The sequence below is a fragment of the Mobula hypostoma genome, chromosome 25 (genome assembly GCF_963921235.1).
Source record: "Mobula hypostoma chromosome 25, sMobHyp1.1, whole genome shotgun sequence".
In the NCBI taxonomy this organism is placed as follows: domain Eukaryota; kingdom Metazoa; phylum Chordata; class Chondrichthyes; order Myliobatiformes; family Myliobatidae; genus Mobula; species Mobula hypostoma.
In genome coordinates, this window is record NC_086121.1 from 3,675,487 (window position 1) to 3,687,731 (window position 12,245).

General features: G+C 45.2%; 1 protein-coding gene across 1 annotated transcript in view; it reads right to left on the reverse strand.

Moving 5' to 3' along the window:
* Positions 1-4,184: 4,184 nt before the first annotated feature.
* Positions 4,185-12,245, reverse strand: part of vwa5b1 (von Willebrand factor A domain containing 5B1) — a 163,656-nt gene continuing 155,595 nt past the window's right edge. The window contains exons 21-22 of the mRNA XM_063033000.1: positions 9,595-9,718; positions 4,185-4,922 (exon numbers count right to left, since the gene is read on the reverse strand). Coding sequence (XP_062889070.1) covers positions 4,185-4,922; positions 9,595-9,718 — 862 coding nt within the window. The remainder of the gene's footprint in view (positions 4,923-9,594; positions 9,719-12,245) is intronic.

Sequence of the window (12,245 nt, forward strand, 5' to 3'; positions counted from 1 at the left end):
AGTCAGATTACAGTAACTTGTTGCATAGATCCTCACCTCCTGCTGTTGTCCCTCGTCGATCACCTTAACCTTGTGTCTATTGTTCTCAAGCCTCCAGTTAGTGCAGTCAATAGAATAATGGTAAAACTTCTACATAACTTCTGCTACTCAAAAGCAATTGATCTAGTCACTTTCTGTCTTCGAGGTTCCTCGAGATTTGGAATCACTTGAATGAGGGTTGAGAAATTCAACACATCTAAAACGCTCCCAGGGACAGGCCCAAGCCCGGTTGCAAAAGGAGTAGGATTGCGCACAGGACTAGAAACCCCATCTTACAAAACCCAGAGCTACAGAATCACCAACAGAAGCTCCAAAAACCTCACCCCTGGGAGAGGAAGGATCTTCAAAGATGGTTTACACCTGGGGACAGTTTGAAGGACTGGCCAGGAGAGAGGACTCTGGTGAACTGCCTAGTAGGGGTGATGGGCTCAAGAAGAAGAGAAGAACAAGATGGTGGCAGAGATGCTTACATCTAATCAAGAATTTCTTAAGCTCTTTAGATCTTCATCCATACCATGGGCACAATGCATTTCTCTGAGCTGTTGGGCAGTACACTAAATTCATTTGGTACAAGAACAGTGTCAGACAAATATGACTCATTTAGGAGAATGAGGGAAATCTCATTGAAACCTCTTGAATATTGAAAGGTCTTGATAGTGTGGACGTGGAGAAAGTGATTCCTATGATGGGGGACTCTAGGATCAGAGGGCAGAACCTCAGAACACAAGGATGTCTCTTTAAAACAGAGATGAGGTAAATTTTCCTTAGCTGAAGGGTGATGAATCTGTGGAATTCATTGCCACAGATAGTCGTGGAGGTCAAATCATTGGGTATATTTAGAGTGGAGGTTCGTAGGCTCTTGATTAGTAAGGGCATCAAAGGCTACAGGGAGAAGGCAGCAGAATGGGATTGAGAGGGATAATACATCAGCCATGATGGAATGCTGGAGCAGACTCAATGGGCTGAATGGCCTAATTCTGCTCCAATTGTATGTTTCACAATGAGTGACTTCTGCAGAGTGTGTCCAGGACTGGTGAGATGGCTGGAATAAAACTGACGTGTCTTCAGCACACATTACCATTGTGTACTTCACTTTGCAATCAAGCATTGGCAAGCCAAATCACAGAAGCAGGAAATGACAGAGGAAAACGCCAGACTGATGTCTCCCAGTCGCGAACACAGAGTGCTGAAATGGTTCACTACCCGTTTCACAATATTCCGAAAACGACAGTATTCGCATGCAGGCCATTCGGTAAGCAGAGTTGCCCTGGCATTCAGGACTGCCTTCAAAAATCAAAAACGAACATGATGCTGAAAGTTTACTTCATTTACCTGACAACACAGATCTGATAATCCGCATACCTACTTGCTGATCTGCAGTATGTACAGATTTACTCTGGGCTAAGCCATGAGGCGATTTGATCAGGACATTGTGGTGCCATTTAGCATAGCGGTTAACACAATGCTATAACAGCGCCAGCAGTCAGGGTTAAACTCCCGCCAATGTCCATATAGGGCAATTTATATATATAGTTGTGTAGCAGTCAGAAAAACACTATTTCAGTGCTAGCGAAGTGGGGTTCAGGTCCTGCAGCAGCTTGTTCGGAGTTTGCATGTTCTTCCCATGAATGCATCCGTTTCCTCCGGGTGCTCTGCTTTCCTCCCACATTCCAAAGGCATCCATGTTAAGGCTGGTCAGTACATTATGAGCACACCACGCAGGAAGCATGGTGACACTTGCAGGCTGCCCCCAACACGTTCACAGACTGTGTCGTCTGTTGACACAAACGAGGCATTTCACTGTCTGTTTTGATGTAAGTATGACAATTACACTCAGTGGCCACTTTATTAGGTACCTCCAGCATGTTTGCATGTTCATGGACTTCTGCTGCTGTAGCCCATCCGTTTCAAGGTTTGACGTGTTCTGCATTCAGAGATGCTCTTCTGCACACCGCTGTTGTAACGTGTGGTTATTTGAGTTACTGTCACCTTCCTGTCAGCTTGAACCAGGCTGGCCATTCTCCTCTGACCTCTCTCATTAACAGGGTGTTCTCACTCACAGAACTGCCACTCACCGGTTGTTTTTTTTGTTTTTCGCACCACTCTCTGTAAACTCTAGAGACTGTTCTGCGTGAAAATCCCAGGAGATCAGCAGTTTCTGAGATACTCAAACCACCCCATCTGGCACCAACAATCATTCAATAGTCAAAGTCACTTAGATCAGATTTCTTCCCCATTCTGATATTTTGTCTGAGCAACAACTGAGTCTTTTGACCACGTCTACATGCTTTTATACATTGAGTTGCTGCTACATGATTGGCTGTTAGATACTTGCATTAATGAGCAGGTGTACAGGTGTACCTAATAAAGTGGCTATTGAGTTTAAAGCTAATATTGAATGGTACTGATGCAGGCAATGATCCAGAAGTCAGAAGCAGTCATATTAAAGCAGAGAATTTACTGGACTTTACCCATTAACTTTAACCCTTGGACTGCCAGCACACATCATGAGCAATGAAAATAAGAAGAGACGGACTTGCAGTTGTTGTTCAGACCAAACATCAGAATGGGAAGAAATGTGATCTAAGTGACTTTGACTGTGGAATGATTGTTGGTGCCAGATGGGGTGGTTTGAGTATATTGGAAACTGCTGATCTCCTGGGATTTTCACGCACAGCAGTCTCTAGAGTTTATAGAGAATGAAAAACATCCAGTGAGCAGCAGTTTTGTGGGGGAAAAAAACACTGTGTCAATCAGAGAGGTTGGAGGAGAATGGCCAGACTGGTTCAAGCTGACAGGAAGGTGACAGTAACTCTAATAGCCACAGGTTACAACACATCAAACCTTGAAGTGGATGGGTTACAGCAGCAGAAGACCATGAACATACACTCAGTGACATGGAGGTGGGAACCTTCATGAACACTACCTCCACTTACTATTAGGTAGAGGTAAATACCTCACTGTTTTTTTGCCCTCTTTTAACACTGCTTACTTAATTTAATTTTTTATATATATTTCTTATTGTAATTTTTAGTTTAAAAAATTAAGTATTACCATGTACTGCTGACATGGAACAGCAAATTTCTCATCATCTGGCAATGATATTAAACCTAATTCTGATTCTGATTAGGTACAGGAGGTAGCTAATAAAGTGGCCGTTGAGTTTAGATGCAACAGCCCTCCAACCAGGTAATGTCTGTGGCAAGCAAAAGATTCATAAGGCAAAAGGTTCTGCCGAGAATCTGCTGAACAATTACTCAAGAGCTGGGTTTGAAATGTGGAGCAATAATTTCTTCTGGGAGATACAGTCAGTAAACACAGCACTATACCCAAATACTGTCCCATCTCTATCACCACCCACATAACAGCAGCGTCATAGGTGAAGGAGTCCGCTGAGTGTGGTGTAAATCTAAAGTTATGGAAAACTTGTCTGTAAAGTTAAAGTAGCAATGCACTTGGACACAGCTGCCTCCATGGGCCTGATGCTGGACCTTAAGAACTTCGAGTATGGCAGTCCTTCCCCATCAGCAAGCTGCTGGCTGGTGCAGGAACTGAAGAAACTGGATCAGACAGGCTTCGGAGTCTGCGCACAAAGGCGGTGTGCAGTCTGACAACAACTGTTCATCTCAGTCATTTTTCTGGTGATTGGACATTGGTAATGTGGAATATCGCAAGTCCAGTTGATGGGTTTATTGGCGGGTGACGGCGGGGCGGGGGTGGATGTGTGACCTCGGCTGTAGCACAGACTAGGCCTCATGCCGCAGTGATGCCTGTGGCAGATGCCCAGGAGAGGTGACTCTGTAGCCGGTGTGGCATGGTATCAATGCTGGCGTCGGTGCTGCTCTCTAGTGTTCGCTCAGTCGAAGACAAGCTGGATTGTGTTTGTCTGCAGTCTGTTGCAGGCTTGTTCTTTCTGACAGCGTTCATTGACATTATTGTGTGGCTGTCTTTTACTGCTGTCTTATATGTGCCTTGTGCCGTGTCTGACTGTTGGTACTGTGTTTTGCACCTTGGTCCCAGAGTAATGTTTTGTTTGGCTGTATTCATGGGTATTCATGTATAGTTGAATAACAATTAAACTTGAATTGGAGTTACACTGAGGATAAATACTGACTCGGCTGCCTAGGGACTCTGAGGCAAAGCTGTTAAACACTGTTTGGGTTGTAGCACAACATATTCAGCTGTAGGTTTTCATCCCAGTGACGTAACAGGACAAAGAGTTGCCTGGCTGACGCTTTGACAGAGGCGAGGTCCCGCTCCTCCGGTATCTCCTGGGCCTCCAGCCACATGCAGGCCTTGGCGGCCACCAGCTCCCACTCAATGAAGTACGCGGCCGACCGGTGCTCCAGCCAGGCCAGGGCCACCGCCGTGGACCAGACGGCTCCCTCAGCCTGCGGAGGCTGCTGCCGCTCACCGGGGGCGGTCAGGAGCGGACCGCTGCCGCCACCCGGCTCGGGAGCGCCGTCGGTCTGCGTGGCACTTGGGGCCTGGGAGATCCCCGGGGAGGAAGATCGGCGAACAGGAACTGGCGGACAGAGCAGCTCGCAGCTTCCACTGGCATCCCCCGACTGGATCTCCACCAGGCTGCTTGAGAAGTGGCGTGACCTCAACCGGTTGGACTCTCCCCTGACCCCATCTATGTCCAAGTAACTCAGAGTCCCCGCGTTCCCTGATTCCTTCTGAGGAGCGCTCTCTGCAGACCCGTTCCTCTGGGCTGCCCTCTTGCTGGCGAACCTGCGGGCGTGTGCGTGTGAAGTGGGACTGACGCTGGAGCGGTGGCACATGAAGGGGGAGGTCCACTTTAGCTGATCCATGGAGATGTTGATGGCTTCGCAGAACGCTGGGCTAAGCAGGAAGGCTCCGGATGCCAACTGCAAGTTCACCTGCACAATGGAACAACATTAACCCTTTCACAAGTGTAATAGGCACAGCGTGATACAGACGCACATCTGTGTTTCACCATAAGACCATAAGATACAGGAGCAGAATTAGGTAATTTGGCCCATAGGATCTGCTCTACCATTCCAATATGGCTGAGTTATTAATTCTCTCAAGCCTACTCCCCTGTCTTCTCCCCGTAACTTTTGGCACCCTCAGTGACGGGAGAGAAAAATAAACTGAAAATTGTGTTTATTCACAAAAATATCTGCAGGTGATGGAAAATCAGAATATCAAATACAAAATGCTGGAGGAACTCAGCAGGTCAGACAGCATCTATGGAGAGGGATAAACAGTTGACGTTTTTGGCTGAGGCCCTTCATCAGGACTGGAAGGGAAAGGGAAGAAGGCGGGGGAGGGGAAGGAGTACAAGCCGGCAGGTGATGGGTGAGACCAGGTGAGAGGAAAGGTGGAGGAGGGAAGAGAGAAGCTGGGATGGGATAGGTGGAAAAGGTAAAGGACTGAAGAAGAGGAATCTGATAGGAGAGGAAAACGGGTTGACGCTACTCCTTCCCTTTCTCCCATGGTCCACTCTCCAATGAGATTCCTTCTTGTCAGCCCTTTACCTCTTCCACCTATCACCTTTTTGCTTTTCACATCATTCCCCTGCCCCCCCAAACCACATTCCCCCTCTCACATGCCAGCTAGTACTTCTTCCCCAATCACACTTTCTTATTCTGGCTTCTGCCTCCTTCCTTTCCAGTCCTGATGAAGGGTCTCAACCCAAAACTTCGACTGTTCCCCTCTACACATACTGCCTGACCTGCTGAGTTCCTCCAGCATTTTGTGTTTACAATCATTTCTGACTAATTCTGAAATCAGGTTACTTGGAAACATCATTAAGGCTCCATTGTATGGATTTGACTTTGGGAGATCGAAGAAGCATTGTAAATAAGCACATTCAAAGGTATAGAACATCAAGCTATGAATTACAAAAGGTGCATATTAAATAGTCACCATTGTCTGCTTATTGGGAAGGGTCAATTCCAAATGGGCATTGCGCAAAGGTCTTTGTTTTGGTCCAACTCGTAACATATTCAGACAATAAGATCATGAGACATGGGAGCAGAATTAGGCCATTGGGCCCATTGAGTTGTTCCACCATTCCATCATGGCAGAATTATTATCTCTCTCAACTCCATTCTCCTGCCTTCTCCCCGTAACCATTGATGCCCTGAATTATCAAAAGCCTGTCAACCTCCACTTCAAATAGACACAGTGACTTGGCCTCCACAGTCATCTGTGGCAATGAATTCCACAAAGCCACCACTTTCTGGCTAAAGAAATTCCTCCTCATCTCTGTTCTAAAGGGATGTCCTTGTATTCTGAGGCTGTGCCCTCTGGTCCTAGACTCCCCCACTATAGGCAACGTCCTCTCCACATCCACTCTATCTATGCCTTTTAAAATTCAATAGGTTTCAATGAGCTCCCTCTCATTCTCCTAAACTTCAGTGAGTACAGGCCCAGGATCTTCAAACATCCCTTGTTTGTTAACCCTTTCATTCCCAAGATCATTCCCGTGAACCTCCTCTGACCCTCTCCAAAGCCAGCACAATCTTTCTTAGGTAAGCGGCCCAACACTACTCACAATACTCCAAATGTGGGCTGATGCTTTGCTGCTGCATGTGCATAGGAGGGGGGAGAGGGGTTTTGGGGTTCTAACATTTTTCTGTCATTCATTATTTGGGGTTCTCATGGATGTCTGTGAAGAGTAAGAATTTCTGGTTGTATATTGTATACATTGTCTGATATTAAATTGAACCGTTGAAGCAAACTCTCGTCAATCATCAGCATTATGTCCTTGCTTCTATATCCTAGAACCATGGTGGCGTAGTGGTTAGCACGACGCTATTACAGGTTGGCGCGTCAGAGCTTTGAGATCAATCCTGGCATCCTCTGTAAAGAGCGTCTCTATGTCCTCCCCATGGAATGTGTGGCTTTCCTTTGGGTGCCCCAGCTTCCTCCTACAGTCCAAGGATGTATTGGGCAGGCTAATTGATCACTTCAAATTATCCTGTTAGGTTAGGGGTAAATCAAGGTTGTTGGGGGTTGCTGGGCAGAGCGGCTTGAAGCGCCGGAAGGGTCTATCCGCACTGTATCGCTAAATAACAATAAAATAAATAAACACTTGAAATTAATTTGAACAATGGATTTGCTAAACGAATATTTAATTATGATATTTCCCTCTCTCTGCACCGTTGTTGTGCCTATTGCTTCGGTGTTTTAATCATTGATGAGGCAGACAGCCCTCCCATGGTCTGTCAGTTCACGTGAGAGACTATGCCAACAGAATCAGTGCTTGTAGAATGTGTCAATTTAAGGTGTGGACACGCCTTTCTCTGCTGCCCTAGACGCCGTCAACGTAACAGGCAGTAATTATCTAACACCTTTCTCTCTGAAGCGATTGTTTAATGTAAGTGTCATTTCCAGTATGCAAGTGTAATGGAGAACAAAGTAATTGTTACTCTGGATCCAATACAGAACAAAAAAAAACACAATAACATAAAGAAGACAATAAATAGAAATATAAATAAAAAAAACAAAGACTTTTGTGCAATACTCATTTGGAACTGACTGTTGCCAATAACAAACTATTACACTGGGGTAGTTCCACACTCTCGACCTTTGAAGTACAGTTCCAGTGCTACACATCTTCCTTGGTTACAGTGGATGACCATGACTTCTTCTGTGCCTTGTCATGCCCTTGGCTCTCCGCAAATACACAAGATATTTTATATACATTAATTGTTTGCATCCCCATAAAGTGACGCTGGTCACATCACTTGTCTGTACATGAGGTGACTCTGATAGGAAATGATAAAGTAGTGGTGATTGGGGGTGTGGAGGGGTGGGTTGGCGGGTGGAGGTGTTGATCAGCCTCACTGCTTGGAGAAAGTAACTGTTTTTGAGTCTGGTGGTCCTGGGGTGGATGCCTCGTAGCCTCCTCCCTGATGGGAGTGGGACAAACAGTCCATGAGCAGAGTGGGTGGGATCCCTCATGATGTTACTGGCCCTTTTCTATACATACAGTGCTTATAAAAAGTATTGACCCCAACCCCCGGAAGTTTTCATGTTTATTGTTTTACAACATTGAATCACAGTGGATTTAACTTGGCTTTTTTTGGGACAAGAATCAGCAGAAAGAGACTCTTTCATGTCAAAGTGAAAATAGATCTCTACAAAGCTTTGTAAATCAATTACACACAGAAAACACAAAATAATTGATTGCATAAGTATTCATCCCCTTCAAGTCAGTATTTAGTAGAGGCACCTTTGGCAGCAATTACAGCCTTGAGCCTGTCTGGGTAGGTCTTTATCAGCTTTGTACATCTGGACATTGCAATTTTTCCCTATTCTTCTTTACAAAACTGCTCAAACTCCATCAGATTGCATGGGGATTGTGAGTGAACAGCCCTTTTCAAGTTCAGCCACAAATTCTCAATTAGATTGTGGTCTGGACTCTGACTTGGCTGCTCTAGGACATTAATTTTGTTGTTTTTAAGTTATTCCTGTGTAGCTTTGGCTTTCTGCTTGGGTTTATTGTCTTGCTGGAAAACAATTCTCCCAAGTCGCAGTTCTCTTGCAGACGGCATCAGGTTTTCCTCCAGGATTTCCCTGTATTTTGCTGCATTCTACCCTCTACCTTCACAACCCTTCCAGGGCCTGCTACAGTGAAGCATCCCCACAGCATGATGCAGCCACCACCGTGCTTCACAGTAGGAATGGTGTGTTTTTGATGATGAGCAGTGTTTGGCTTATGCCAAACATAGCATTTTAGTCTGATGATCAAAAAGCTCAATTTTGGTTTCATCTGACCATAGAAACTTCTTCCAGCTGACTTCAGAATCTCTCACATGCATTCTGGCAAACTCTAGCCAAGATTTCATGTGAGTTTTTTTCAACAGTGCCTTTCTCTTTGGCACTCTCTCATAAAATCCGACTGGTAAAGCACCTGGGCCACAGTTGTCTGCACAATCTCTCCCATCTCAGCTACTGAAGCTTGTAACTCCTCCAGAGTTGTCATAAGTCTCTTGTGGCCTCCCTCACTTCTTGCATGGTCTCAGTTTTTGATGACAGCCTGCTCTGGGCAGATTTACAGCTGTGCCATATTCTTTCCATTTCTTGATGATTGACTTAACTGTACTCCAAGAGGTATTCAGTGACTTGGATCTTTTCTTGTATCCATCTCCTGACGTGTGCTTTTCAATAGTTTTTTGCAGAGTTGCCAGGAGAGTTCTTTTGTCTTCATGATGTAGTTTTTGCCAGGATACTGACTCACCAGCAGTTGGACTTTCCAGATGCAGTTGTGTTTTTACTACCATCAATTGAAACACCTTGACTGCACACAGTGATCTCCATTTAACTAATTATGTGACTTCTAAAGCCAATTGGTTGCACTAGTGATGACTTGGTGTGACATATTAAAGGGGGTGTTTAAAAAAAGCCAAATTAAATCCACTGTGATTCAATGTTGTAAAACAATAAAACATGAATGTTTCCAGGAAGTGAATACTTTTAATAGGCACTGTATCTCCTTGATGGTGGGTAAGCTGGTGCTGGTAATGTATTAGGCATCTTTCAACAGTGGAATGAGCCCAAAACAATATTATTTCTCACCAGAGGTGCGTAGTCGTTGTTCTCGGTCTCCGGCTCACAAATCGACTCACTCATCTTGCTGGGTGACCGGGACATGAAGCCTTTTGCAGCCAGGGACAACATTCGAGTCTTGTTGAAGCTCAATCTGGAACAAAAGACAAGAGAAAGATTCTTCAGAGTTCTACCTGTGCTTGGCAAGATGCTATTGACAACAACTGGGCAGTTTACTCCTTGATTTAATTCTGGTATTTGTACATGCAGGAACCAAATGAAACTCCAATACTGGACTGAGCACGAGATCCAAAAAGAAATGTCTGGTGGATATTTCAAATGTTTACTATTAAAAAATAACATTTCAATGTTTTCTGATGTTAATCATCATTTGCAAATCCTTGAACAAGTTCAATCAAACATTTTAAGATGACTTGATAATAGTGCAAGCTTAATCACAATCATTGAGCACTATAGCAGAGAAACAGACCCTTCAGTCTATCTAGCCCGTGCTAGCATGGTCTGCCCAGTCCCAATGACCCACACCCAGACCAAAGCCCTCCTTACCCTCCCATCCATGTTCCTATCTGAACTTCTCTTAAACGTTGAGATCAGCCCTGCATCCACCACTTGCTCTGGCAGCTTGTAGCACGTTTGCACTACTGGAATGGAAGCATAGTGATTAGCGTAACACTGTTACAGCACCAGTGATGATGGTTCATGTTCCGCCACTGTCTCCAAGGAGGTTGTCCGTTCTTCCCTTTACCATGTGGGCTTCCACCAGCATCTCCGGTTTCCTCCCACATTCCAAAGACGTCCGGGTTAGGGTTAGTGAATTATGGGCATGCTGTGTTGTTCTTGTTTCGTATGGCAGATGCTTTCCTCTTCACACTTCCAAATAGTTCTTTGCAAGACCCCCCTCCAGCTCGTGGCTGCATTGATGGACTGTGGCAAGGCCATCTTGGATCTCGGTGAGAGGGCATGTTTGGACCAAGTGGAGGGCATCCTGGGTTGCGGCAAGCTGGGGTTTATGGTGGCTCTGAAGGGTGGTGACTCTTGCAGGCTGCCCCCAGGACATCCTTGATGCAAAATGACACAATTCACTAGATGCGTCGATGTTTTGATGTACATAAGGCCATAGACTATAAGAAATAGGAGCAGAATTAGACCATTTGGTCCATCGACTCTGCTCCACCATTTCATCATTTCATCAATTTTCCTCTCAGCCCCAGTCTTCTGCCTTCTACCCATATCCCTTCATGCCCTGACTAATCAAGAATAATCACCTTCTGGCCCAGGCAGACGAGATTCCGTGCCTGTACAACTGGCCCAGATGCGAGGGTGGATCACGCTGGGTGCCCAGCTGATTTGAAGAGCTTCGGGCTGGGTGTTGAAATCTGGGCCCAGAGCAAGTCGCTGGGTGACGTGGTCCAGGCCCAGAGCATTTTGCTGCAGCAGTGCCTAGCTCCTACTGTGAGGTACGATTTGCGGTTTAGACAATTTAAACGCTGGCCCGGATCGGAGTCGAGAGCCGATTTCGCTCGATCTGCACAATGTTCACTCCTCTCTCCGGGACGCGGAGCCTTTAGCTGTTCTGTTGTTTGGTCAATTAAAATGCTGGCCCACATAGACTGAAAAGTCAGGGTTTCGGGATTGGGGTCGAGAGCCAATTTCACTTGTTCTCCATGATGGTCACTCCTCTCTCCATGGCTCTGAGGCTATGAGGACTACCCCAGCTGCTGTGCTCCATGTCTGCCAATATGATGAACTGATGAACGAGGCTTATCGACTCTGGGCTGCTCCGGAATTTGGATCTGCGGACTCACTTTTGGTTCGAAATGCTACTGTTTGCATGATCTATGTTTTTTTTTACCTCTTGCATGTTAGGTGTTGGTCTTTTATTTTATTTTTATTCTTGTTTTTCTTTAATTGGTTTCTTTCAGGTTTCTTGCTTTGTGGCTACCTGTAAGCAAGCAAATCTCAAGTTTGTGTAATTTATACATTCATTGATGTACTTTGAATCTTTGAATTTTAAATATACCCAATGACTTGGCCTTCACAGCCGGAAGTGGCAATGGATTCCACAGATTCACCGCCCTCTGGCTAAAGAAATTCCTCCTTGTCCCTCTTCTAAAAGGATGCCCCTTTATTATGAGGCTGTGCCCTCTGGTCCTAGGCTCCCCCCACCAAAGGAAGGATCTTCTCCACATCCACTCTGTCGAGGCCTTTCAACGTTTGATAGGCTTACTGTATATGTGACAAATAAAACTAATTTTTAAAGTCCTTGTCAAGATATTCCATTGGAATTTCTACTTGGTTTTATGTTCGTCAACAGGGCACTAATTTTAAATGGCTGTGCAGAAATGTGATGTGGACATGGGGTGGCTCAGAGAATGGAGAACAAGCAGGAAAATGGAGTAAAGATGAGATTCAACCAGCTATGAGTTTATTGAAAGTGGAACAGAAAGTGAATAACCCCCTCTTCCTCAATGATCAATGACCTTGGATCTTAGATTAAGAAGAGTTAGGGAGGTGATAGGCAGATGAGGAGAAGAAAATAGGCAAGCGATGAACCAGAATGGGGGATGAAAAAAGAGAGAAGGGGAAAGGGAGAAATTCGTGCAATTGACGTTTATGCTATGAAATTACTGGATTTCAGTAATTACTGAAATAACTGGAAT